Source organism: Haliotis rufescens, unplaced genomic scaffold (genome assembly GCF_023055435.1).
Source record: "Haliotis rufescens isolate VD_foot unplaced genomic scaffold, xgHalRufe1.0.p SCAF_4, whole genome shotgun sequence".
Classification (NCBI taxonomy): domain Eukaryota; kingdom Metazoa; phylum Mollusca; class Gastropoda; order Lepetellida; family Haliotidae; genus Haliotis; species Haliotis rufescens.
In genome coordinates this window covers 40,702,551-40,726,708 of record NW_025964112.1, presented here as the reverse complement: position 1 = coordinate 40,726,708, position 24,158 = coordinate 40,702,551, and the positions used below count along the sequence as shown (strand labels likewise).

Genomic DNA, 24,158 nt, shown 5'->3' with positions numbered 1-24,158 from the left:
TAAGGGTACTATCCTTCCTGTTGAATATCCTTTCGATGAAATGCAGATACATTTATGAAACAGAACATTGGGGATGACATATTTTCAAGCGTGCGAATGAGTGGATACAAAAAGAACTTTGTTTAGGTTCTAGGGGTATTGTATTTAAAGACCGCTTGGATATGTGAAACACACGCAAAAATACAGGCCGCCATTTGCACTATACTCACAAACAATGGCTATATCTGATGGTGTATTGAATCAGCTATAGTGCATGAGCGCTGCATAAGTACTTCAAGTTTGTTTTGCGATTACCCTACAATATTCCAGCAATATCACGGATAATCAGAAATGGGCTTCACATTTTGTACCCATGTTGGAACCGAGCACGGGCTTTCGGCGTGACAAGCGAACGCGTTAACCACTAGGATACCCTACCGCCCCATTTTACAGATCGTGTTGTGGCAGGTAAATCCCTGTATATCGCAATATTGAGCAACATTTAACCAGATAGGCAAGACAGCAAATATCAACTAAATATTTACTCAAGTTGGATATATTATAAATAAATTCAAAACTGAATATATCCTATAAGAATATATACAAACAGAACTCTGATAATCAATTGTGTGGCTTCACATGTACCGGTATACTGAACAACAAAAGTTCCTGTGACATTGAATAAGATTTAATGCCAAATTTTTTTTTTTACCAAATCTGAAACGATTTCGGTTTGCAACAGATAAAAGACTCCTGTAAGTGTTCAAATGGTTTAATTTGCCATACTGACTTCAGAAAATGCGTGATTCCATAAAAAAACCCATGAACATGCCAACATAGCATGAGAAACACACGCAAAAATACAGGCCGCCACGAATGTTTTTATTTGGACTATACTCACTAACAATGGCTACACCTGATGGTGTAGATATACTGCATGAGCGCAGCATAAGTAGCGACAAAAAAGTGTGATTCACTTTTTAGTAGTGTTATAGTGGAAACTATATTAATACTTTTATTTAAAGCTTCATTTTGTAAAAAACCTATATGTTTCAATGTTTTTCCAAAGTGCACCGACATTCTATCCCCATTGTATACAGCAAACATTCGGTGTATTCCCTCCCATCATAAGCCCCCTCGGAGCAGGACCCTCAATCTCCAACGCTTTCTACAAATGTCCTCACTTCGCCGGATCTGACGTGTAAATGTTCGTGGGTCACTGACATTGTCTCACGTTATGTAATACCTCTATATACAAAACCTGACTGACATGGCCAATCAGAGAGACGGGCCCAGATCATCGACTCCCAAAGGTCTACAAGACTCAATAGATGTGTTTCAAAATTATTGTTTAAGGTGGAAACTAAACGTAAATATATCAAAAACCAAGGTTTTAATTTTTGGAGGAGGACGGCTAAATCTTTCAAAAATATATGCTTTTTAAATAAACGGCCTCTGGAAATAGTAGAAACTTCTACATACCTAGGAATAGAATTCCATAGAAACAGAAGATTTGTTATGGGAATAAAAGCTCTGATTGAAAGTGCAACGAAAGCGATGTACTGCTTATGAATAAGAGCTAGAAATGTAAACCTACCACTCGATGGTCTCCTAACTGCTTTTGAAATTATGGTTGCTCTAATCCTTTTATACAGTTCAGATGTATGGGGTTCTGAAAAGTTAGAAGTAATAGAAAAAATACACTTAAAATTCTTGAAACCTGCGGCCGGATTAAGAAATTCAACGCCAAATCATATGGTATATGGAGAACTCAACAGGGAACCAATCTATGTTAAACTGTTTAAACGTATGATAACTTATTGGCACAAACTGACTTGCCAAAATGGCATAAATAAAATGTCACATTTTCCATACCGCCACATTATCTCAAAACCAGCGGAATATAAAACTAATTTCCCATGGATTGTGTATGTTCAAAAGATACTAAATGATGTCAGACTAAGTGAAATATTTCATAAACTATACATATGCCCTACAAAGTGGCTAGTCTCAACGGTCGAACAGATACTTAAGGATCAGTTAATAGAAAAGTGGAGGGAAGGTATGGAGTCGAGTCCAAAGGGTATATACTATAAACACTATAAGCAAAACCAAATTTTTGAAAATTCTCGGTTACTCCCTAAGTCAACTACATGCCGATATAAAATGTTGTACTTCAAATCACGACTTGCCCATTGAGACTGGCCAACTCTGTGAGTCACTCTCAGGAGGACTTGAGTTTCACTGTCTTTTCAGATGCGAAGCTCTTCTCCAACAAAGAATTTTGTATATTGAGGATAAACTGAATCTGAAACTGAATGTGACGGTTTGTACGGCTAGTCTTCAACGACTGCGTCGACGATGAAGAATCGCCGTCCGACTTCTTTCTGCGTGTAAGAGACAGGGCGGGTCTCCACACCCGGGAACGCTGGCCTTAACTTAAGCGCATCTTCAGCTGAAGCTCTTGACCCCGTTCCTCGATTGAGTGAGTGAATGAGTGAGTATGATTTTTAACAATAAACCAACAATATCACGGGGAATCGAACCCTGAGCTTTGGCGCGAAGACCGATCACTTTTACCACTAGGATCCCCCACGAATATCAATGTAGTTAAACTATTGGTTAACTCTTTCAACTTTTATCATGTTATCACTTGAATGGATTGTCAAAAACAGGATTAGAAAAAAAGTATTGTTTAGTCAATGGATGGCTTATTTTCATAATTATCCTGAATTATCAGCATGTTTACTCGAGCGATAACACTTAATCAATAAAAAGGTGATGAAAAATCTGCACCCTATCAAACAAGTATACATGGTTATACATTGTGAAAATACTGTCCCGATTTGTCCCCCGAATGTTATATTATCGAGGTATTAAACTGTTAAACAGTAATATGGATACTACTCGAATTTGCTAAAGATTACCACCATAAACATAGGGTAATACGTCAAATTGTGTGCATCTGTTGAAATAGCCAAAGACAAATTGCGTGAAGACATGTTTAATGAGAAAAAGCCCGTTGTCATGCGCCACACAATGGCAAGAAGCAACATGTGACCAATAATCAGTCGATCACCCGTCAAAATGAGAGCATCTGACCAAAACTGAAAAGTCAAAGTATCACAAAAACAAATACATTGTCAGAAAACAACAACTCAGTAGTGCGTTTGTGATCCAAGTGATGCGATCACAGTATGGCACCATCGTCTCCTCCTCACAATAAGTCTCTGGGTGGTTGCTAAGAGAAGATTGCTCCACTCGTGCCAGGAAGGACAGGGGCGTCGTGAGAGGGCGATCTGCAATTCGTTCCACATGTGTTCGATAGTCTACTGCTCTAAGTAGGCATCAGCGACCCTGGTACGATGAGGTCGTGCGTTATTGTCCATAAAGATGAAGTTCGGTCCGATTGCACCAACATACGGTCTCACGTACACATCCAGAATGTCATCAATGTAACGCACACCTGTCATCGTGCCCCGCTGTAGGACATGGGGATCGGTTCTTCCATCATAATGGATCCCCCCTCCATAGCTGTCGTGTTCGGTTCTGAAATCTTTCTCCTTGTCTTCGCTATACTCGGGCACAACGATCTGTGTAGTCTCGACAGTATGTAGATTCATCAGTGAAAAGTACTGGAACCCAGTCCTTGTCTGTCCAATGGACGTTAACCCCAATCCAAATGCGCCTGCCTGGGATGTCGGGACAGTGGGATGCGAAAGCATGCCCTCCGTGACCGGAGACCAGCCTCACGGAGACAATTACGTGCTGTCTGAGTAGAAACGTCAGGTCATTTCTGAGTGTGGTGGCAATCATGAAGTGATGACGTCTTGCTGCAATCAGAAGAAGCTAGGCTTTCTTCTCTGTGGTGGACAATCTGCATGTCGCTGGGCAGCTGATCCAAACGTCTGGTACCGATTCCATGCCCTGTTGATAACCCTGCTGATCACCGTACTGATGACACCAAAAACGTTTGCAACGTGACGCTGTGTTGACCTAGTTTCAAGCATGCCTATGCATCTGCCCAAATCTTCGGTCGTCAAAGGACGTCTTTGACGCTGCGGTGGCATTAGTGCATCCAGTTGTTAAAATCCCCAGTAGCAAATAACTCTCTGATAATGTTGTGCAGTGATGCCGTCATGATACACCCAAACACAGGTTTTCAAGCACTATACTAAGGTACATACGTCTGTTGTTGCAAGGTTGTCTGATGTGTTAACACAATCACGATTACAACTGATGATGAACTTATGAGTTGACACGAAGACTGTGGCTTCTTCCCATTTTCTGACACAGTCCTTCTTCCCTGTACCGAAAATCTATAATACGCGGAACATGTTTTGGGGCAATGCCAATACACACATTTCAGAATGCAGAAGGCGTTAGGATTTCTATACAAAAAGTTCGCGAGTTAATGAATTCATCTTCGTAAACAAACAGACCAAAAGACCGATATTTGTTGAAATGCTCCTATAGTTTGACTGAAACGTTACAATTTTAGTATATGTACTGCGTTACCTTAACTGAGGAAACAAATCTGATTCAAAGTCTTAAGAAATGACCCAGCACAGTGTGAATGTCTGCTAAAACATGGAGAGGAACATGTAGACAAGCCACAACATTTGGGTTTAACGCCACTTTTAACAATATTACAGTTATATCGCGGCCTTGTCAGCTTAATGTGGGAGGAAAGCACGAAGTGATGCAGGTCTCAGACGTTTACCACTTCGTGAAACCCACGAGCACGGGCATGGTGCTGACAAACCTAGAAACCTAATCGGGGCGAACCGGGATTCGAACCCACAATCATAGGGTTTCCGGCTTACCCAAGATGCTCAATTGTGCACAGAGAATGGCGGCTCCGACCCCAGACTTTAAAATATATGTACTGACATCATCCATAAAATTGCTCCCCGTCCAATTTTGGAAAAAATACAGTCAAACACCGTTTTGTCGAAGGGATCGACGTAAGTCTTTCGAGTTATCCGAGGTTCGACACAACAAAACATGATATACAAAGAAGGATTGCGCCGGGACCAAGCTTTTACTTCGAGACAAGTGTAAGTTCGAAACATCAAAGTTCGACACAACGGTGTTTAAATGTAATTACCACACTATATGTCGGACTACTATAAGAGAAGGCTTATCTTTTGAATGTAAATTTACGAAAGTTCAGAATAACTCTTTATCGATTGCTTGTAGCTCACCTGGTTGTCTGGTTTGTTTACATGGCAGGAGTACTGTTTTGGGGCGCAGGCAACAAAACTAAAACCTTTAGAAGCAAATTGTGTGAGTATTGGGTGCTCTTGATGGGGAAAGACACGCCAACCCTTACACCTGATGTCATCACTGAGTGACTGAAACATATCCCCGCAAAGAAATTGTAAAATTATAAACACAAGTCTGTATATATAATGGTCAAGCTATAACAGCAGGCTCAGTTAAACCAATCTTAGGTTGACATTTGGAACACCATCCTGGAACAGGTTGTTTTCAATCATCTGGTGTCTTGAGTGCGCCACCGCTGCCTCGCCTGTAACAACGCAAATGGTGGTCACACCCGATATTGACATTGTAAATTGAGTTGTTACACCATCCCACTTTCTAGGGCGTGTCGCTTTGTGTCTTGTTACCAGGTTTTGTCAATAAATGCTTTAATAACATTAACATAACATTTACACACAACTTTATGTGCAGTTTTGATTTCTGGTGTTGATATTTTGTTCTTCTAAAAGTAATTTATCAAACATCCATAATATGTGCATACCTGATTATCTCCAACGTGCAAACCTGAATAGATTACATGGCCTATTCTTTAGGGTCCATGGTTGGCGCTTTCATATTTGATTTCCTGCCTGTTTGCGCCAACTCTGCGTTTTTTGTCTTCCTCATATTAAAGCTATAACCACCAAATTTGAGGTTGACTTGGAGATGCATTTTTACCTTATAACAGTATAGGTAAGTTTAAGGTTTATAAAGAAAGAGTGAGTGAGTATGGTTTTACGCCGCAAATTAGCAATATTCCAACAACATATTCCCTCACGGCGGGGGACACCAGAAATGGGCTTCACATATTGTACCCAGTTTATAAAGAAAAAGACCTATTGTATTTAGTGAATCAATATAGATAATACTAATAATCAAAATCGTAAGGGTATATAGATACAGTTTAAGTTAGGAATCAAGTAGAAACACTTATGCTATCAGACTTTCTCGACGTTGTCTGTTACGATATAAACGAACCTATACTGAAACCGTCCCTCACGATCATATACAGCTATGTTTTCAGAGATACACATTTCTTTTCGTCTGTTGAAAGTTTTGCGAGAATACATACTTTAAGAGGCAGTCAAAATTTTATGCACAATTTTAAATTTTAAAACCGGATAAAGGTCAGAGATGAAATATTTACGGAAGCGTAGTAGGGCCACGGTGAATCTTTTTTTGTCTAAGTATCTCCTACGTAGGACTTTTTATCCCCTACGTAGGACTTATTATCTCCTACATTTCCAATCTCCTTCTTTTCCAATCTGGGCATATCGCTGTTCTGTCTCCTACGTAGGACTTACTATGTCATATGTAGGACTTCCTATCTCCTACGTAGGACTTATTATCTCCTACATAGGACTTATTATCTCCAACATAGGACTTATTATCTCCTACGTAGGACTTCCTATCTCCTACGTAGGACTTCCTATCTCCTACGTAAGAGATAGTAATTCTAGGCCATACTAAGTCCTACGTAGGAGATAGTAAGTCCTACATATGACATAGTAAGTCCTACGTAGGAGACAGAACAGCGATATGCCCAGATTGGAAAAGAAGCATTGGCCATAACCTGGGCGACAGAACGCTTCAATGACTTCGTTCTCGGCAAACACTTTCAAGTGGAAACGGATCACAAGCCATTAGTGGCAATCCTGGGATCCAACGACCTATCTCCTAGACTACAGCGGTTTAGGATGCGACTGATGAGATACAGCTACATAGTTTTTCACACCCCTGGGAAGAACTTGACTGTAGCTGACACCCTCTCCAGAGCTCCAGTGGAGGAAATACCACTAAGAACAGAAAATAAACTGGAAGAGGAAACTGAAATGTATGTGGAAATGGTTATCAGTCACTTACCAGCTTCAGATGCAAAACTGCATTAAATCGCAACAGAGCAGCATTCTGAATATTCTAGGATCTTCAGTTTCGTCCAAAATGGATGGCTTGCATATCACTCTCTACAGGGGGAGGAAAAGAGGTTATACAGGTTTCAGAACAACCTGACAGTAGTGAACGGCTTACTTCTCAAGGACAACTGATTGGTCATCCCCAAAACTCTTCGCCCAGAAATGATGGAAAAAATCCACGCAGCTCATCAAGGGATACGAAAGTGCAGGGAACGAGCACAGACATCGTTGTGGTGGCCAGGACTGAGCACTGAGTTAAAGTCGGTCGTTGAGAATTGCAAGGTATGTTCGAAATACAGACCAAACCGGAAAGAGCCTCTGATGCCCACACCCTTACCTGAAAGGCCTTGGCAGAAAGTAGGGACCGATTTGTTCGAACTGAACAAAACCATGTATCTGATTGTGGTCGATTACTTCTCCAGATATGCTGAAATAGCTAAGCTGTCCTCGACAACCTCAACTAGCATCATCAACAATCTGAAGTCGATATTCTCAAGACATGGAATACCGGAAACAGTTATTTCTGACAACGGGCCTCAGTATGCATCAGCAGAATTTCGAGAGTTCGCCAGCAAGTACAACTTCAGTCACGTGACCAGCAGTCCGTTGTACGCAAGAAGCAACGGCGAAGCAGAGCGTGCGGTGCAATCATGTAAAAACATTTTGCGGAAAGCTGAAGACCCTCATCTTGCTATGTTGGTATATAGAACAACCCCTCTCACAGGCAGATTATCTCCAAGTGAACTGTTGATGGGCAGAAAACTGCGAACATGTTTGCCGAAACATCCGATTCAGTTACAGCCGACAAGTGTTAACCACGAGCACTTTCAAGACCTCGACTCAAAACAGAAGTTGGCGACAAAACACAACCATGATCTACGACACAGAGTGAAAACACTCCAACAGTTGAATCCAGGAGACTCTGTCTGGTTGAACAAATCAGAGAGCAAAGTTGTTCGGAAAGCAGATGCCCCCAGATGCTACATCGTGAACACACCAAATGGGGAAGTACGGAGAAACCGATCAGATCTACGCAAGATTCCAACACCGGAAACCTCAAGAGACAAAGTTTGTGACTCTGAGTTCAACCAAAATACGGACTGCAACATCACACCCCAGTGTCTACCAGGAACACCAAACAGACAAACAGACACTAAAACCAGAGTTGGAAGAATTTCCAGACCTCCCCAGAGACTTGATCTCTGATGAGACTTTGTAGTGAAATGTTGAGGTGTTGATCAATCCAGTTTTATTGTTTTAGTTTAGTGTTCAACAATGTGAACGTAACAAGGTTATGTTGAATCATTGACCTTTATTCATTTGCTCTTTAGAAAAGACTCTTTTGTCAAAAGTATTGTATGTGAGAATGAATATTTGACAGATGAAATTGTTAACTTACTAGTTTAGCAATACTCTAATATGTCATTCAGATTCACAAGTTATTTTCTAGTTTGTAACAATAGGCTTACCAAGGACTTTAATAGCTCAGAAAGGAGAACCCGACACAGTAGAACAGGAAGTAAGATAGCAGCGTTGTGTTGTGTGCGCCACTATCAAACTGGGACATCACCTTGTGAGGACGTGCTTCTTGTCCTGATCCACAAACAGACCGTAAAGGTATTTCTCAAATACTTTAACTCACCCAGAGTTGTTCATGATCTATTAGTGTAAATGATTTCATCGTTGAAAGCCATAGAACAGACTTTAAGTGTGTAGTCTGTAGTCAGTATGCTTTACGTAGCTGCTTAACTGCGTTTTCGGAGAGCAACATGGTGCATATATTTATATATCGGTTCCTGGCACACATGAAAGATTAACGTGAGTGTGTTAGTTTGATTTTACGCCGTTTTTAGCAATAGTTCCAGTAATATCACGGTAGGGGACACCAGGAATGGGCTTCACGCATTGTACCCATGTGACGTGACGCGTGACGCTTTAACCACTAAGCTGCCCCACCGCCCTGAACGATGTTACTATCACCGTAGTCTGTATTGCTATATTGTAAATTCACAGCTAGACTTATCGTTTAGTATCTGAAATTATATAATTTTGATAAAACAAACAACTCCATTTCAATTGAAAAGGATGGGAGATGGAGATGGGAGATGACATGAACCCGAGAAAAATCTAGACCAGACATTCCATTGTTTGACATCATGAACATCGATACACGCAATTTCGATACGATGTCATGCATCAACCATGTCAGCGAGCCTGACCACCTGATCCCGTTAGTCACCTCGTACGACAAGCATGGTCTTCTTTTACAAGATGGGTTTCTGAAGACATATTCTACCCCGGATCTTCACGGGTTGATTTTTACATGTGATTGAGATAATATATGATGTGTACACACGCAATGTACAAGACCGATAGCAGGGCGCTTGCTAAACCAGGATTTACATTGTAGAAGGTAACCGCTGCAAAAGCTTTTAACTGGGTCACTGGATTAAAGTTATTCATTGACCGCCCAGTTTATGTTTTGTGTATGACCGTGTGGCTAAGTATTATTCACCTTCCTAATGTAAAGCGTTGTTGCCTCATGTCTTCTTGGTGTTTATTTTTGTGTGCTATGTCTAGGATGTGCTTGCATTTGTTCTCGGTGCATAAAAGTTTCTTGTGTGAGGTGAAAGAACATTCAACTTATATTTTCACCGTATATCAATCAAATTAAGCACCTCTTACCAAATATCTTTTTCATGGAATCCGTTCTGCGCTCTATATTCAGTCATCTCCCCGAGGCAAGGGCGTTAACTGACTGTAAAAATCCAATGGATGTCGATTTCGTTACGCGATTTTGATTAGAATATGCATAGACTCGTTAGTCCAGCCTAAATGTGACTGCATAATTCCAGCCTAGTTCGGCAAGGGTGGAAACTGGACTTTAATAGTCAGTTAACTCCCTTGCCTCGAGAAGATGTATTCAGTATGTTACTTGTGAGTGTTGTGTTTCTATGAAATATAGCAGGGTGGAAGAACTTGACCATAGAGAAGGCACCGAACTGCTGGAACATACTTCATGTTAAAGGAAATCCCCGGATGCGATCATGTGATCTGATTTATAGAAACATCTGTTCAAAATATATGTGATAACCGACTGCACGATACGTACAACATACAATGTGACTCTCAATTCATGTAAAGTTGCACCTCATTGTAACTTATACTTCTTCTTCTTTTGTGGAGGAATAAAAGCTGATTATTATTCCATTTTAAAAGTTAAAGAGAAGTGATTTGATGCAGAATTTCTAAGTTACCCAACGGAATTGCCAACGCTTTCTGATATAAACAACTGACGAACACCCACCCTGCCATTTCCCATATATTGCTTATTAATGAGAATAAATTATATTTTCTTCATGACAGAAACATTCTGGACATGTACATGGTATCTGTGAAATTATTTATAATGGACAAAAAAATCCCAGCATGTGTATTTTAGTCTCATAACAAAATCGAAATATATAGAATAACTTAACCTATATTTCCCAAATCCGCACATGTAAAAAGCTACACATGCTTCAATTGCTTTCTTGTTAAGTCGAATCTTACAACATGAATAGTTTGTCGGGGACCTGTTCTCACCCATCTTCCCTAGGCAAGAGAGTTAACTGACTTTAAAAATCCAGTTTCCATCCTTGCTATTACGAGTTATGTCCCCTCTAAGCCTCTCCTATGGACCAATCAGATTCCACCTCTCGTATCACTTGCATTTGCTTCAAACAAAATGGCGCTTCCCAGTCAAGACGATCTGATCGATAATCAAGATCTATATTGTGATAAAAAGGGTCTTACATCGCGAATTGCATCAAATCACATGAGCACCTTGACTTAAAACATGAACAGATTTGATAAATATCTTTTGACAACGCGTTGGCGGTGCAAATGTTTTGCAAATCCTGCAATCGACCAAAATCGGCATGGCAGTTTACGAACCGGATTTCGATTTCGTTGTGCGATTTTGATTGGACTATGCATAGACTCGTCAGTCCAGCCAAAATGTAACTTCATTATACCAGCCTAGTTCGGCAAGGGTGGTAACTGGACTTTAATAGTCAGTTAACTCTCTTGCCTCGGGAAGATGATTCTCACCAGGAATTCCGGGGCTGTGAACAACGAATCTCTCTGAGGCACCTGATAGTTTCCTTTGCTTCAAAACTAGATGCTACTCATAACAGCGTGGACAATGGTGGTGGCAGTGATGTGGTCCACTGTCTGTGGTACTGACGTGACTCTGGATGAACGCTGGATGGAGTTTAAGGAAGAGTACAATCGGATGTACACGAGAGAAGCCGACGCAGCCAGGTAGGTTTGTTTGTTTGTTGTCTACCGCCACACTCAGCAATATCCCAGGCATATAACAATAGGTCTTGAGGGACTGTTTACATCATCATTCCGTAATGACGAGTCCCCTCTTCTAGGGCGATATGGACGTCCCTTGGGCACGCCAAAAACCTGTGATTGTTAACAAGAAGCACTCTGTTTTAGCCCGTTGTTCGAATCCTGGTTTACACCGATTATGTGTCTAGGGTTGTCAGCACCATACCCGTGCTCGTGGGTTTCACCGACGTGATAAACGTCTGAGACCTGCATCACTTCGGACTTTCCTCCCACATTAAGCTGGCAAGCCGTGATGTAACTGGAACACCCGAAGCCGCGTAAAACCAAACTCACTCACTCACGCATATCGCTGGCAAAGGTGTTGGTCGCTAACTGACCTATACCAGGTGGGCCATGGAAGCGATGTGCTTTTCGCGACAAATAACCGTTGAACCGAGGTTCGCTCCCCTCTCGTCCGACCTTGGTGCGTTGCGTGTGCTGGGGTCGTTAAGAAGAGAGAGTGAGTGAGTGAGTTTGGTTTTACGCCGCTTTTAGCAATATTCCAGCAATATCACGGTGGGGGACACCAGAAATGGGCTTCATGCATTGTACCCATGTCGGGATTCGAACCCGGGTCTTCGGCGTGACGAGCGAACGCTTCAACCGCTAGGCCCCCGTTAAGAACAATGACCCACAGAAACAATATAATGAACATAACGCACCCTTGTGGTGCCCTGAACAAATATATATATCTATATTTGATTTATTGTTTTTATCAAAATTCATGTAATTTCTTTAACATGAGGACCGTTAACACGATCTAACTCAAGGTTGTTCATGCTATTTTAAGGTCAATATAAATTTCACGCCGTTCTGTCATGTCAAGGCCGACTGTCACATGTCCGCAGATAATAAGACGCTGGTTCGGAATAACATGTTTTCCGACAAAATATGAAATCATTCATTCAGTGTCAACTTAAAAGTTGTCAACTTGAAAATCTACATATATCCTCATATATTTCATTTATATAGAGATATATACTTGATTCTAATGATGGCGTACAAACTAGATCTACTGCTGGAGGTAAAGGTGGAGAGAAGCAACTTACATTATCCTCAAAGGCAAGTGAAAAAACTTTACAAACTGTGTTGGATGAACTGAGAGAAGTGTCATGTAAAATAGACAAAATTCAGCGTTCTAATGATAATATGAATCTGAAACTTCAGACTGTTGAGAGTACACTGAAGGTGGTTTTAGAGCAGATTTCTGAGACTAATAACCGATGTCAAGCCCTAGAAGAGGAAAATTTTCGTTTGAAAGATCAGATGAAAGCAATGGATGACAAACTTGATTACCTTGAGAATATGAGCAGGCGTAACAATCTGATATTTCACGGTGTACCGAGAGGTAATGAAACAGAGTCATGGACTGATTGTGAACTGATTGTAAAAGATGTCCTCAGGAACGACCTGCAGTTATTAGATGATGTGAACATTCAAAGGACACATCGCATTATGAAGGGGAAGGCTATTATTGTTAAGCTAGCAGACGACAAGGACAAACACGCTATTCTGAGGGCATCTAAAGCTTTGAAGGACACTGGTATGTTTATTACTGAGGACTTCTCCCCATTGGTGCGACAGAAGAGAAAGAAACTTCTCCCGAAGATGTTTCAGGCGCGTGAATCAGATTTGAAGGCATTTTTGCGGTATGATAAGCTGTATACTGAGGATAATATTTATTCCTATGACCTGGGTTTAGACTGTGTCACAACTGTCAAATCAGGTCACAAGCCAGGACTTTCACGTGCAGTGAGTGCGTCTGATGATGTCATCAGCTCGCCCGGCCTAAGCTAGGAAGATGGCCCGGTCAACCAGTTGCCGCCAGAGATTGATGCGCGTACTTGGTTTGAAATAGTAACATGGAATATTCATGGTTTGAAACAGAAACTAGCTTACTCTGACTTTATAATGTATTGTCTGAAGTTTGATGTCATTGGATTTGTTGAAATATGGAACAATGTAAATAAAGATGACATTTCTTCTATATTTACAAACCATACTGTTTATATTAACCAACGGGACTTTAATAACAGAGGCGGTGTTGCCGTTTGCGTTAGCCATTTTGCAAGTCAATACATCAAGAAGATCTGGTCTGACTTTACTGATTGTATTTTCGTGCTTTTGGATAAGAAACTTTTTGGTTACACATACGATATTTTATATGGGTGTGTGTATATTCACCCTGTATATTCATCCGTCCGGAGCGATCCAAGACTGCAGAAAGGGATTGATTACTTAGAAAACTGTTTGCTCTCGTGCATCAATGATGCTGATATTGAAGACTTTGTTTTTGTGATTATGGGTGATATGAATGCTAGAACAGACAACTTAAAGGATTATATTTTACAGGATGGCAACAAATACATTCCTTCACTGGAAGATTTGAATTATAAAACTGACAGTTTTAGCATATCTAGAAAGTGGACAGATGATCGTGTAAACTCCCATGGTTGTGATTTAATAGATTTATGCTGTTCTCTTGATATACATATGATGAATGGGAGAACAAAATCAGATCCCCGCGGGGATTTTACATGCTTTGCTGGTGGGGGTGCCAGCATGGTTGATTATTGCTTATGTTCATCTGAATTATTTAGTACTAATTATGATTTCAGTGTAGCCACAAGATGTGAGTCAGATCATTTTCCCATTGTATTTAAGTTTGCTGTTACAGATACAGAGAATGTTATCAGTAACATGAATGCTGATAATGCAGAATCTATTTGTAGATACCGATGGTGTGCTGGTAAGGCTGAAGCGTTTTCTGAGTTACTTCGGGACTCGCTATCATCATATCCCTTTGATGATTTCATGGGTGAAATGTCTAGCGGTGTTAATTGTGCAGTTACAAAATTGACATCATTGATCATTACTTGTGCTTCTGTCAGTGATATGAAGGTAATTACAAGCTCAAACATATGTACATTTTCAGGAGCAAGATGGCATGATAGCGAATGTAAAGAGTTGAAACATGAGAAATATCGTATTCTTAATATGTTTAGAATAACTGGTGATCTGAACTATTTACAACAGTTTAGACAGTTAAGAAATGCGTATCGAAATATGTGTAGACAAAAGAAATTGATTTTTGAAGAGCGATTACTTGAGGATTTAATGGCTCATACTTGTAGTCCTAAGATTTTCTGGAACCAAGTGAAGGGACTTGTATCAAAAAACAGTAATGCAACTCAGTTTATAGCTCCATCAGAATGGGTCTCCTACTTTAAAAATATTTTGAATATAACTGATTATGATGTTGATCATGATAATCTTGCTTCCGCTGAGAGTTTTGTTTATGAACACGAGGAATCTAACTGTTTTGTCTGCAATGATGAAGAATTAAATGATATTTTGAATTGTGAAATCACTGAACCAGAAATTTTACATGCTATTAATCATTTGAAAGATGGGAAGGCGGCTGGTCCCGATGGAGTTCTACCAGAAATGATAAAGTGTTGCAAGGGTAATCTTCTTCCTTATCTAGTTATATTATATAACGCTATTTTGCATAGTGGTAATTTTCCTGAGGATTGGGCTCGAGGTTTACTTACTCCCCTTCATAAGAAAGGCAGCAAATTTGATGTTAACAGTTATAGGGGTATTACACTTAGTGATGTATTGGGTAAAATATTTACTTTTATTCTTAATAAACGGCTTACTATGTTTTGTGACATTTACGATAAGATACCAGAGTCTCAGGCAGGTTTTAGGGCTGGATACAGCACCATTGATAATATATTTGTGTTGCAAAGTCTAATACAGAAATACTTATCTAAAGCTAATGGCAGATTTTACTGTTTATTTGTTGATTTTAGAAAAGCCTTTGATTGTGTAAATAGAAAATTGTTGTGGTATGTCATGTTAAATAAGGGTATACATGGAAAGTTATTTTATGTCATTAAAGGTATGTATTTAAAAGTGAAATCGGCTGTAAAGTTATCAAATAGCACAGCAACTTGCTACTTTGAAACGCTAAGTGGTGTACGCCAAGGCTGCAGCCTTAGCCCTATATTGTTCTCTTTGCTTATTGTTGAATTAGAATCAATGTTGCACTCCTCCGGCGAGAGGGGAATATTTGTGAGTCAAGAATCTCTAGACATTTTGTTGTTATTATATGCCGATGATTTGTGCATAATTGATGATACTGTAGTTGGTCTCCAACGAAAACTTAATATCCTTAAATCTTTCTGTACTAAATGGGGTTTAGAAGTTAACCATAGTAAGACTGAAATTTTAGTTTTCAGAAATGGTGGAAAACTTAGGAGTACTGAGAAATGGAGGTTTGGAGATGTTAATGTTAATGTATCTACCTATTATAATTATCTAGGTTTGTTATTTTCAAATCGGCTGTGTTGGACGACTGGTATCGACTCTCTTGTTCAGAAGGCAAATAAGGCTCTGTTCGTCGTTAAGAAATTACAGCATTGTTTGAAGAACATACCCGTACATATACTTTTTAAAATATTTGACATTCAAATTAAGCCGGTATTATTATACACTTCAGAAATATGGGGCTATTCAAAAATTGCAGCAATTGAAAAATTTCAGATTAAATTCTGCAAATTTACTGTTGGAATTGGTAGTCATGTTACAAATGTTGCTGCCCTTGGCGAATGTGGTAGATATGGCTTATTTATTGATTATCACAAGAGATGTATTAAATATTGGTTGAAATTGTTATCTTTACCCAGTTATAGATACCCTAAGCAATGTTATTTAATGCTGAAATCTTTAGATGAAGTTAATCGCACTACATGGGTAACTTGTGTCAAAAGACTATTATTCAGTTATGGATTTGGCCACGTGTGGATTTCGCAGGAAGTTGGTAATGAGACCCTCTTTATTAATGCATTTATTCAAAGGTTAAAAGACTGTAACCAACAGGACTGGTATTGTAAAGTTTGTGAAATACGTAAATTATCAATGTATAAGGAATATAAGTCATTGCTAACAGTTGAAAAGTATCTCTGTGAAATCACAAGCCGTCATTATAGACGTATGTTCTGTTTGTTAAGAATTGGCGAGTTGCCATTGATGGTAAATTTAGGTAGAAGATGCGGTATAGAGTACTGTAATAGGCAGTGCAGATATTGTAATTTACAGGAAATTGAAGATGAGTTTCATTTTATGCTTGTCTGCCCATGTTACAGATATTTAAGAAATAAGTATTTACCTATTTATTACTCTTCCAGTCCTACCTTATTTAAATATAATACTCTATTGTCTTGTAACCGCACTAGTATTGTAACTAATTGTGTTAAGTATATACTGGAAGCACTTGCAATCCGAAATACTGTCACTTAGTACCCTCTGTCATCTGCCTCATACTGTATTTTTCAATGAGTATTTGTACGTGGGCCTATGGCCTTTATACTGAAATAAAGAATTGTTATACTTGAAGAAGGCGAATGGTTCTTGATAATAATATTTTATTTTGGAAAGACAAGTGGGTGGCTTTGGGATGGCTTCAACTTTCCCGGGGTCTGCGCACTGGGCCGGCACCCTTTGGTGCCTACATTTCACAATGGGGTAAAGTTTAAGTTTGGGTACACTTTAATTTATGAGGGGAATTCAAACAGCGTCACACGTTACAGAGTTACAGTATTCAAGGCCTCAGAGATGTTTATTAAAATGTTTTATGCCAGACATATCCAAATTTGACGCATCAATACGATGTCTGATGCAATTCCCCATTTTCATTGTATGTTCCCGTGTTTGTTAAGATTAATAATTGACTTGCCTTTGCATGTGACGGGTGCCACCGGTGGGCCAGGATACGCTAACCTTTTCGCGAATACCTGGTATCATCACTAACTGATAGTGATTTATAAACACATGCTCATTATGCAGTCAGAACTGTACAACTCACTCTGCTTAAAGCAGCGATTCTAATACCCCCATTCTACTAGGCGGCGATCCACGGTGATCTACGCGATCTGAAGGAGCGCCATAGATCGCCATATAATGAGGCGATATAGGGGTACTATCCGATTGCGATCAGATAGAGATCCAATAGCGATCTATGTGATCCGATAGCGACTTGATGGCGCTTGATCGCCACCCAACCACCCAAAAATGTGGCGATCTTGCACGATCAGTTCCCGCTCCATTCGCGATCCGATGTGATCAGGATGCGTTCCAATGGCGCTCTATTGGCGATCCGATGGCGATCATTGTGATCTATGGCGCTCTTCTCTGATCCGATAGCGATCGAGTGCAATCTATGAAGATCCGTTAGAGCTCAAGTAGCGCTCTAGGCGATCCGATTGCGACCTGATCGCCGCAAAGGGGCCCGATCCTATAAAAACCTGTGGCGTTCAGCCGCGCTCTTCAGTTCTGTGCTTGGCAGCAGACGGGTATCACCATGAACCATAGCGAAGCTGCCATAATACAAGTGATTTACAATCTCGTGAACCATGCCATCGTGAACCAGCAGATTGCTATTCTGGCCCAGCAGCCTCGAAGAAGAAGGAGAAGGAAGGCTTTTTGGGTGAGACCCTGGAGCGCCATTGGAGTTCCAAATCGTGAACTAAACAGTGAAGCACAATCAGAGCGCCATCGGAGCGCAATCGGAGCGCAATCGGAGCGCCAATGCATCTGCGAGGAGCGCCATCAGATCGCCATGGAGCGCCGAAGATCGGTAGGCCAGCTTTTGTGGCGATCGGCGGCGCTCTATGGTGATCCGATAGCGCTCCGATTGCGACCTTGGCGGTCAAGAAGCGCTCCGATGGCGATCTAGGCGATCAATTAGCGCTCCGATGGAGATCAAGGCGATCAATTAGCGATCTGATGGCGCTCTTGGCGGAGCGCCACGGATCTTTGTGCAGGGGAGTCAACCGGCGGCGACCTTGGCGATCATGGAGATCAGTTAGCGATCTGTTAGCGATCCGTTAGCGCTTTTGGCGATCTTGGCGCTCTATATGGCGCTCTATGGCGCTCTCACGGAGCTCCGTTGATCGCCGCCTAGTGGAATGGGGGTATTACTTGCATTAACATGTGTCTGTGACTGATGCCACGGATTGGGCAAGGTGCGTTATCGTTTTCGCGAACACCTGGTATCATCACTATTTGATGGTGATTCATAAACACGTACTCATGATAAAGTCGGAATCAAAGACTTCTCGTGAATATGGAAAGGGTTTTGTCGCTTTTATGTACGTCTATGGGAAAGGTTTTGTCGCTTTTATTTACGTCTATGGGAAAGGTTTTGTCGCTTTTAATTACGTCTATGAGAAAGGTTTTGTCGCTTTTCTTTACGTCTATGGGAAAGGTTTTGTCGCTATAGTCGCATAGATTGCGAGCTGAATTAATCAGAATTATTTGAACCGTTCTCTTACAGGCGTGCTATATGGGAGAGAAAGGTGAAGGACATTGAGAGGCACAACAAGGAGGCGGACCAAGGACTACAGACCTACTGGATGCAGGAGACACAGTGGGATGACATGGTATATTCCGAGAGAGAGAGAGAGAGAGAGAGAGAGAGAGAGAGAGAGAGAGAGAGAGAGAGAGAGAGAGAGAGAGAGAGACCGACCGACCGACCGACCGATCAACTACCAACCCATGGCCACTACCCACCCCAGTGGATTTTGAACACAAATGTTCTACTTGGAAAGATTGCACTTAGTGACTATATTCATTTGAATGTGTTACTTGACAATCATGTCATCCTTCCATAGATATGGAGGATTAGATTGCCTGGTCCGGACGGTGGTTTTAAGGACCGTCTTCGCATGGCAGGTGCAATGCTGGCAACAAATCATACTAAGTCTTACTTTGTATTGTAAATTGTGTGAGCGGCGAGTGCTACCGGTAGAGCAGGTCATGCTAACCCTTTCTAATGTGGAATCCAATGGTGGAGTGGGAGGGAGGGAGGGAGAGATGGAGATATTATATCTTCCCTCAACCCTACCTGTCCCCTACCTACATATTTGAATAGGGTAGAAGTACCTTTTTATATTTACATAGACGTACGAGGAGTATGTTGCCTACCACCACGGCGAAGACATCGACCTCAACACCATGCACAGAGCCAAGAGAGCGGTATGTATTACTTATCGACCTTCTACTATTCCAATAAAAGAAGTTTGAAAGGGTGAAAGTTTATAACAAAGAAAAACCCATCACTGTACATTGCTTTACACGTACTCATTAATCGGTCAACCAATTTATGCACAAGGACAATGTTTGTTTTATTCATATATCCATAAATATCACATTTTCTTATTCCTTCATTTTGTGTGGACCAACAGAACAGAAACGGCACAGGGGATTGCTTCAAAGAGGAAGTATGGACAGCCTCGTCAAACCCGTACACCTTCAATACCTCGGACGGTTTACCAGAGAATGTCGACTGGTCCAAGAAAGGCTATGTGACGAGTGTTAAGAATCAGGTAATATTACACATACATACAGAGAATCGAGTGTTATAACGTCCTGATATTTGCAGTTGTGTATTATACAGATTCGTAATGATGATTAGTCAGTTGAAGCAAGATGAAGTCCACACTCGAAGTATACATGTCATAACCTATCAAATGTTATATTCTAAATGGCATTGTGTGTTCATGTCATAACCTGTTCACCCCGACCTTTGCATAATGTACACTTTTATGAAACGATTTATATAAACTTAATTTCGCTTCTTGCCAAACAATGCCCCTATACCGTCAGTTGGTGTTCACATCTCGAACTTATTAAGCAGCTTGAGAGCTGGTTTCGTTTATGCTTGTGCTTGTTAGTAATAAGACGAAGAGCTCATATGAAACCAATGACGGTTTAAAACATGTTATGGTAAACTATCACACTGCAGATATAACCGGTTGGAAGGATGTACCATACATCGACCTCAGTTTAACCCAACTCATTCCCTCACCCTTGTTTTCTATGCATTCGTAGATAAGCAGTGCATACAAGTATGGTCCTTCAAACATGAACATGAAACCTTCGCTGTATCAGATGGGATGATAGATTGATTACAAATTTTTTTAAACCCAAATAAAACAAGATACCATGCTGCACTAGTATTTTGTCCACTGACAAGGGAAGATGTGGATCGTGTTGGGCATTTAGCGCAGTTGGGGCGCTGGAAGGCCAGCAGTACAAGAAGAACAAGAAGTCTGTTGATCTATCCCCCCAGGATCTTGTTGACTGCTCTTCAGCTCAAGGTCAGTTCAGACTGGTCATTTAGGATGGCCAGGATAATATATTTCATTCATTCAGTCATTCATCCTTATCCAAATGAAATGAATCTTTGGCTTGACCACTACCAGTAAGTCGAAAACGTCTTTTAATATGTATTAATTTTGCATTGAATTGAAATGACCACTGAACATCACCAACTGGTCCCTCTGTAAGTATTCATAGTCAGAACAGGTCCCCAAGATCCCTTGCTTGTCGAACTGAAATGGCGAACGGGTGGTAAGAATGTGACTAGGCTGATCGTGACCCGACTGCAGGGGGTTCTCAATCTATAGTTAACAAAACCCAACGGTTTGACTGGGCCAAGCTCGATAATCTACATGCTGCAGTGGTGAAGCACTTGCACTTGATCACCGAGTCATTAACAATAACAATAATTATTCACATAGTACTCTCGACTGAAAATGTATATAAATATTGCAGGAAACAATGGATGCACTAAGGGACTTCCCACCAAGGCATTTGCTTATGTCATTCTGGAAGGTATCGCAACAGATAAATCCTACCCCTACAGAGGAGTTGTAAGTTTAAGGTTGTATAATCTCTCAATTCACGTCTACAATAACATTCCAAAGTGACAATGAATTCGTTGTCATGTCTCCTTCACTGTGGGGGCGGTCGGGTAGCCTTGTGGTTAAAGCGTTCGCTCGTCACGCCGAAGACCCGGGTTCGATTCCCGACATTGGTATAATGTGTGACGCCTATTTCTGGTGTCCGCCGCCGTGATATTGTTGGAATATTGCTAAAAGCGGCGTAAAACCATACTCAACCACTGACTGCATAATGAGCATGTGTTTATAAATCACTATCAGTTAGTGATGATACCAGGTATTCGCGAAAAGGTTAGCGTATCCTGGCCCACCGGTGGCACCCGATGACTGTTAGTTTCTCTCACAGCAATAGCACTTTATGACTTAAAGGATGCCACTGAGAGATACCCAAATGATGACCTGAAGTAACACGTGAGCTAAATACGTAACATCAGAATCCTCTTTTTACACAAGACACGGCTGTTATAACTATCAGTGTAGGACCCATGTGTAGAAATAACCCGCTACAAAATAGCACGATAATGTAGGCCTCACTCGCTTTCGAGAGCAGCCTTTGAAATATGCACTCAATGGTAACCTTTGATACCGGAAGGCCATATAGATTAACCATTAAGTATATATATTTGTTGCGATTTTACTTTGAGGTCGAGGCATGCAAGTCTAAAGCTTCGGTTAAGATTGGGCTCAATATCAAAGGCTACAAGACGCTGAAGCAAGGATCGGACGCCACGTTGAAGAACGCTCTGGCATACATTGGGCCTATATCTGTGGCAATCCAGACAGGACCGCTGATGCCGTCCTACAAGCGAGGTGTGTTCAGCGACTGTAGCGGTGATGTCAATCATGCTGTGCTGGTTGTTGGATACACCACATACAACAAGATCCCAGTATGGAAGGCGAAAAACAGGTACGGTATATATCTTCTTTATTGAACGACATATGTACCAGTCTTGTCCCACTCCGTATACACTTGACCATGACGTACGTTCTTCGAGTATGTTCTGGGCATGGAGCATGTCTCTACCACAACAATGACTGCCTCCTGTCTACCTAACCCAGAATGTGCCTTTTAATATATTCCCTTACAAACCCTATGATTGTAACAACAGTCAATATAGTTCTTACTTAATCACATTTTGTTACACATTGACGTCACTTCATATAGGCAAAATTACAATTGCCGACACAGATTTCCTCGGTCCGCTATAAGAATTGCAGTCAGATGTCCACAGAGCGAAAACATGAAACAGGGTTACATTTTGGACAAATCTAACCGTTATAAATTGGGTGAAAGTCCCCAAACCGCGGAGGCCTTAAAGCACAGATATGGAAACTGATCTGGCTAGTGTCCTCGATAAAACATTTTGCAATTTATTGCCAAAACTTGTAAAATGTCTCAGCTTAGTCCATGGTTAAACACTGATTTTCGGTACTTTACACTATTTGATAACGATAACAAATATCCCAGTAATTTGTTCAGATTCCCGATGGTTTTTTCTGACGCGATCGCCGAAAGTCAAGGCCGGCATCGTTATATGTGCTTTACGTGTATACTTGCGCCAGTATATTCTCAACTACCCTCCACTTTCCGCTACTGACGAAATTACGTGACTGAATATGAACAGGGTACCGTTGTACAAAGCGATCTTAGCGCTAAGGTGATCATAACCCCCATATCTAAACATAGACTTACGGCAGTCGTAGCGCTAAGGTTGTTTTGTACAACGGCACCCAGGACAACAAAGGAGATGACTCGCGACACGCAAACAACACTTATGGCAAATTATGCATTACATATACAGAGATTGTTATTAAAACTTAATGTATATTTGATAATCATTGAATGTCGTTAGTAAGCTTAGATAATAATAATAAATAAAATCATAATAAAATCTGTTTTGACACACGTGCTCCATATGTTAATCCTCAGTCTAATTTATCACCACCAAAGACACACGCCGGTTACATCGCTTCAGAGAAATGACAGCATAATAACGTGAACACAGTATTCGTACAATTTTGGCTATCAAGCTATCTGAAACCCGTGAATAGGTCTTCAACAACCCATGCTTGGCGTAAAAGGCGACTACGCTTGTCGTAAGAGGCGACTAACGGAATCGAGTGGTCAGGCTCGCTGACTTTGTTGATGCATGTCATCGTATCCTAACTGCGTGGATCGATGCTCATGATGTCAGTCACTGGATTGTCTGGTCCAGACTCGATTATTTACAGACCGCCATCATATAGCTGGAATATAAACTGAGTGCGGCGTAAAACAACAAACAAACAAAATCAAGCTATCTGTATTGTAAGGAGAGTAGGGTCTGCTGTACATACGTTGGAATGATTTTGTCACTTTCAGCTGGGGACCAGGCTGGGGAGAAAGTGGTTACTTCTACCTCCCAAGAAACGAGACGAATGCATGCCAGATTTCAAACTATGCCTCCTACCCAACTCTGACAGGCGCAGCAGGTGAAGTTGCTGCTACTATCGATGGTGCCGTCGCCGTCTGCACTGCAATGTTCATGACGCTCCTCCTGCCAACCTTTTTTACTTTAGTGTAACAGCATCAAACAAACCGCGCACTCTGATGATTTGTTATCTTTTTGTCCATTACCCTTTTGATACATCTCTTCCTCTTCTGATGATTTTTAAAACGTTATTTTGCTATATGATACAATCATACGTGTTATTTACTTCGTTTGTGTTTTTTCTTAGTTCAGACAGAAATGCAGTCATAGTTATGTATCACGCTAAACTGTTGGGCAAAATAAAGTGTATACCGTATTCAACGTAATAAGCGCTCAGGGCGCTCTCAAAATTAGAAATAGGGGGCTCTTATTACAATATTATTTTAGTTGAAAAAAAA

General features: G+C 40.9%; 2 protein-coding genes across 2 annotated transcripts; both read left to right on the top strand.

The window, feature by feature from the left end:
- Positions 1-7,547: 7,547 nt before the first annotated feature.
- On the top strand, positions 7,548-8,363 carry LOC124135995 (uncharacterized protein K02A2.6-like). The gene has a single exon (XM_046501730.1). The coding sequence runs from the start codon at positions 7,548-7,550 to the stop codon at positions 8,361-8,363; it is 816 nt and encodes a 271-aa protein (XP_046357686.1).
- Positions 8,364-8,727: 364 nt separating this feature from the next.
- On the top strand, positions 8,728-23,979 carry LOC124126641 (procathepsin L-like). The gene is made up of 9 exons (XM_048382107.1): positions 8,728-8,774; positions 11,320-11,462; positions 18,880-18,985; positions 19,506-19,580; positions 19,790-19,930; positions 20,581-20,704; positions 21,162-21,259; positions 21,934-22,196; positions 23,652-23,979. The coding sequence occupies exons 2-9, from the start codon at positions 11,320-11,322 to the stop codon at positions 23,851-23,853; spliced, it is 1,152 nt and encodes a 383-aa protein (XP_048238064.1). The 5' UTR covers positions 8,728-8,774; the 3' UTR covers positions 23,854-23,979.
- Positions 23,980-24,158: the final 179 nt, after the last annotated feature.

Bases quoted from the DNA above. Each gene is read 5' to 3' on its own strand.
- LOC124135995 (XM_046501730.1), top strand. From the start codon at position 7,548: ATGTATCTGATTGTGGTCGATTACTTCTCCAGATATGCTGAAATAGCT.
- LOC124126641 (XM_048382107.1), top strand. From the start codon at position 11,320: ATGCTACTCATAACAGCGTGGACAATGGTGGTGGCAGTGATGTGGTCC. The intron at 18,986-19,505 runs GTATATTCCGAG...ATATTTACATAG, and splicing joins AGACACAGTGGGATGACATG to ACGTACGAGGAGTATGTTGC. The intron at 20,705-21,161 runs GTCAGTTCAGAC...TAAATATTGCAG, and splicing joins TGACTGCTCTTCAGCTCAAG to GAAACAATGGATGCACTAAG.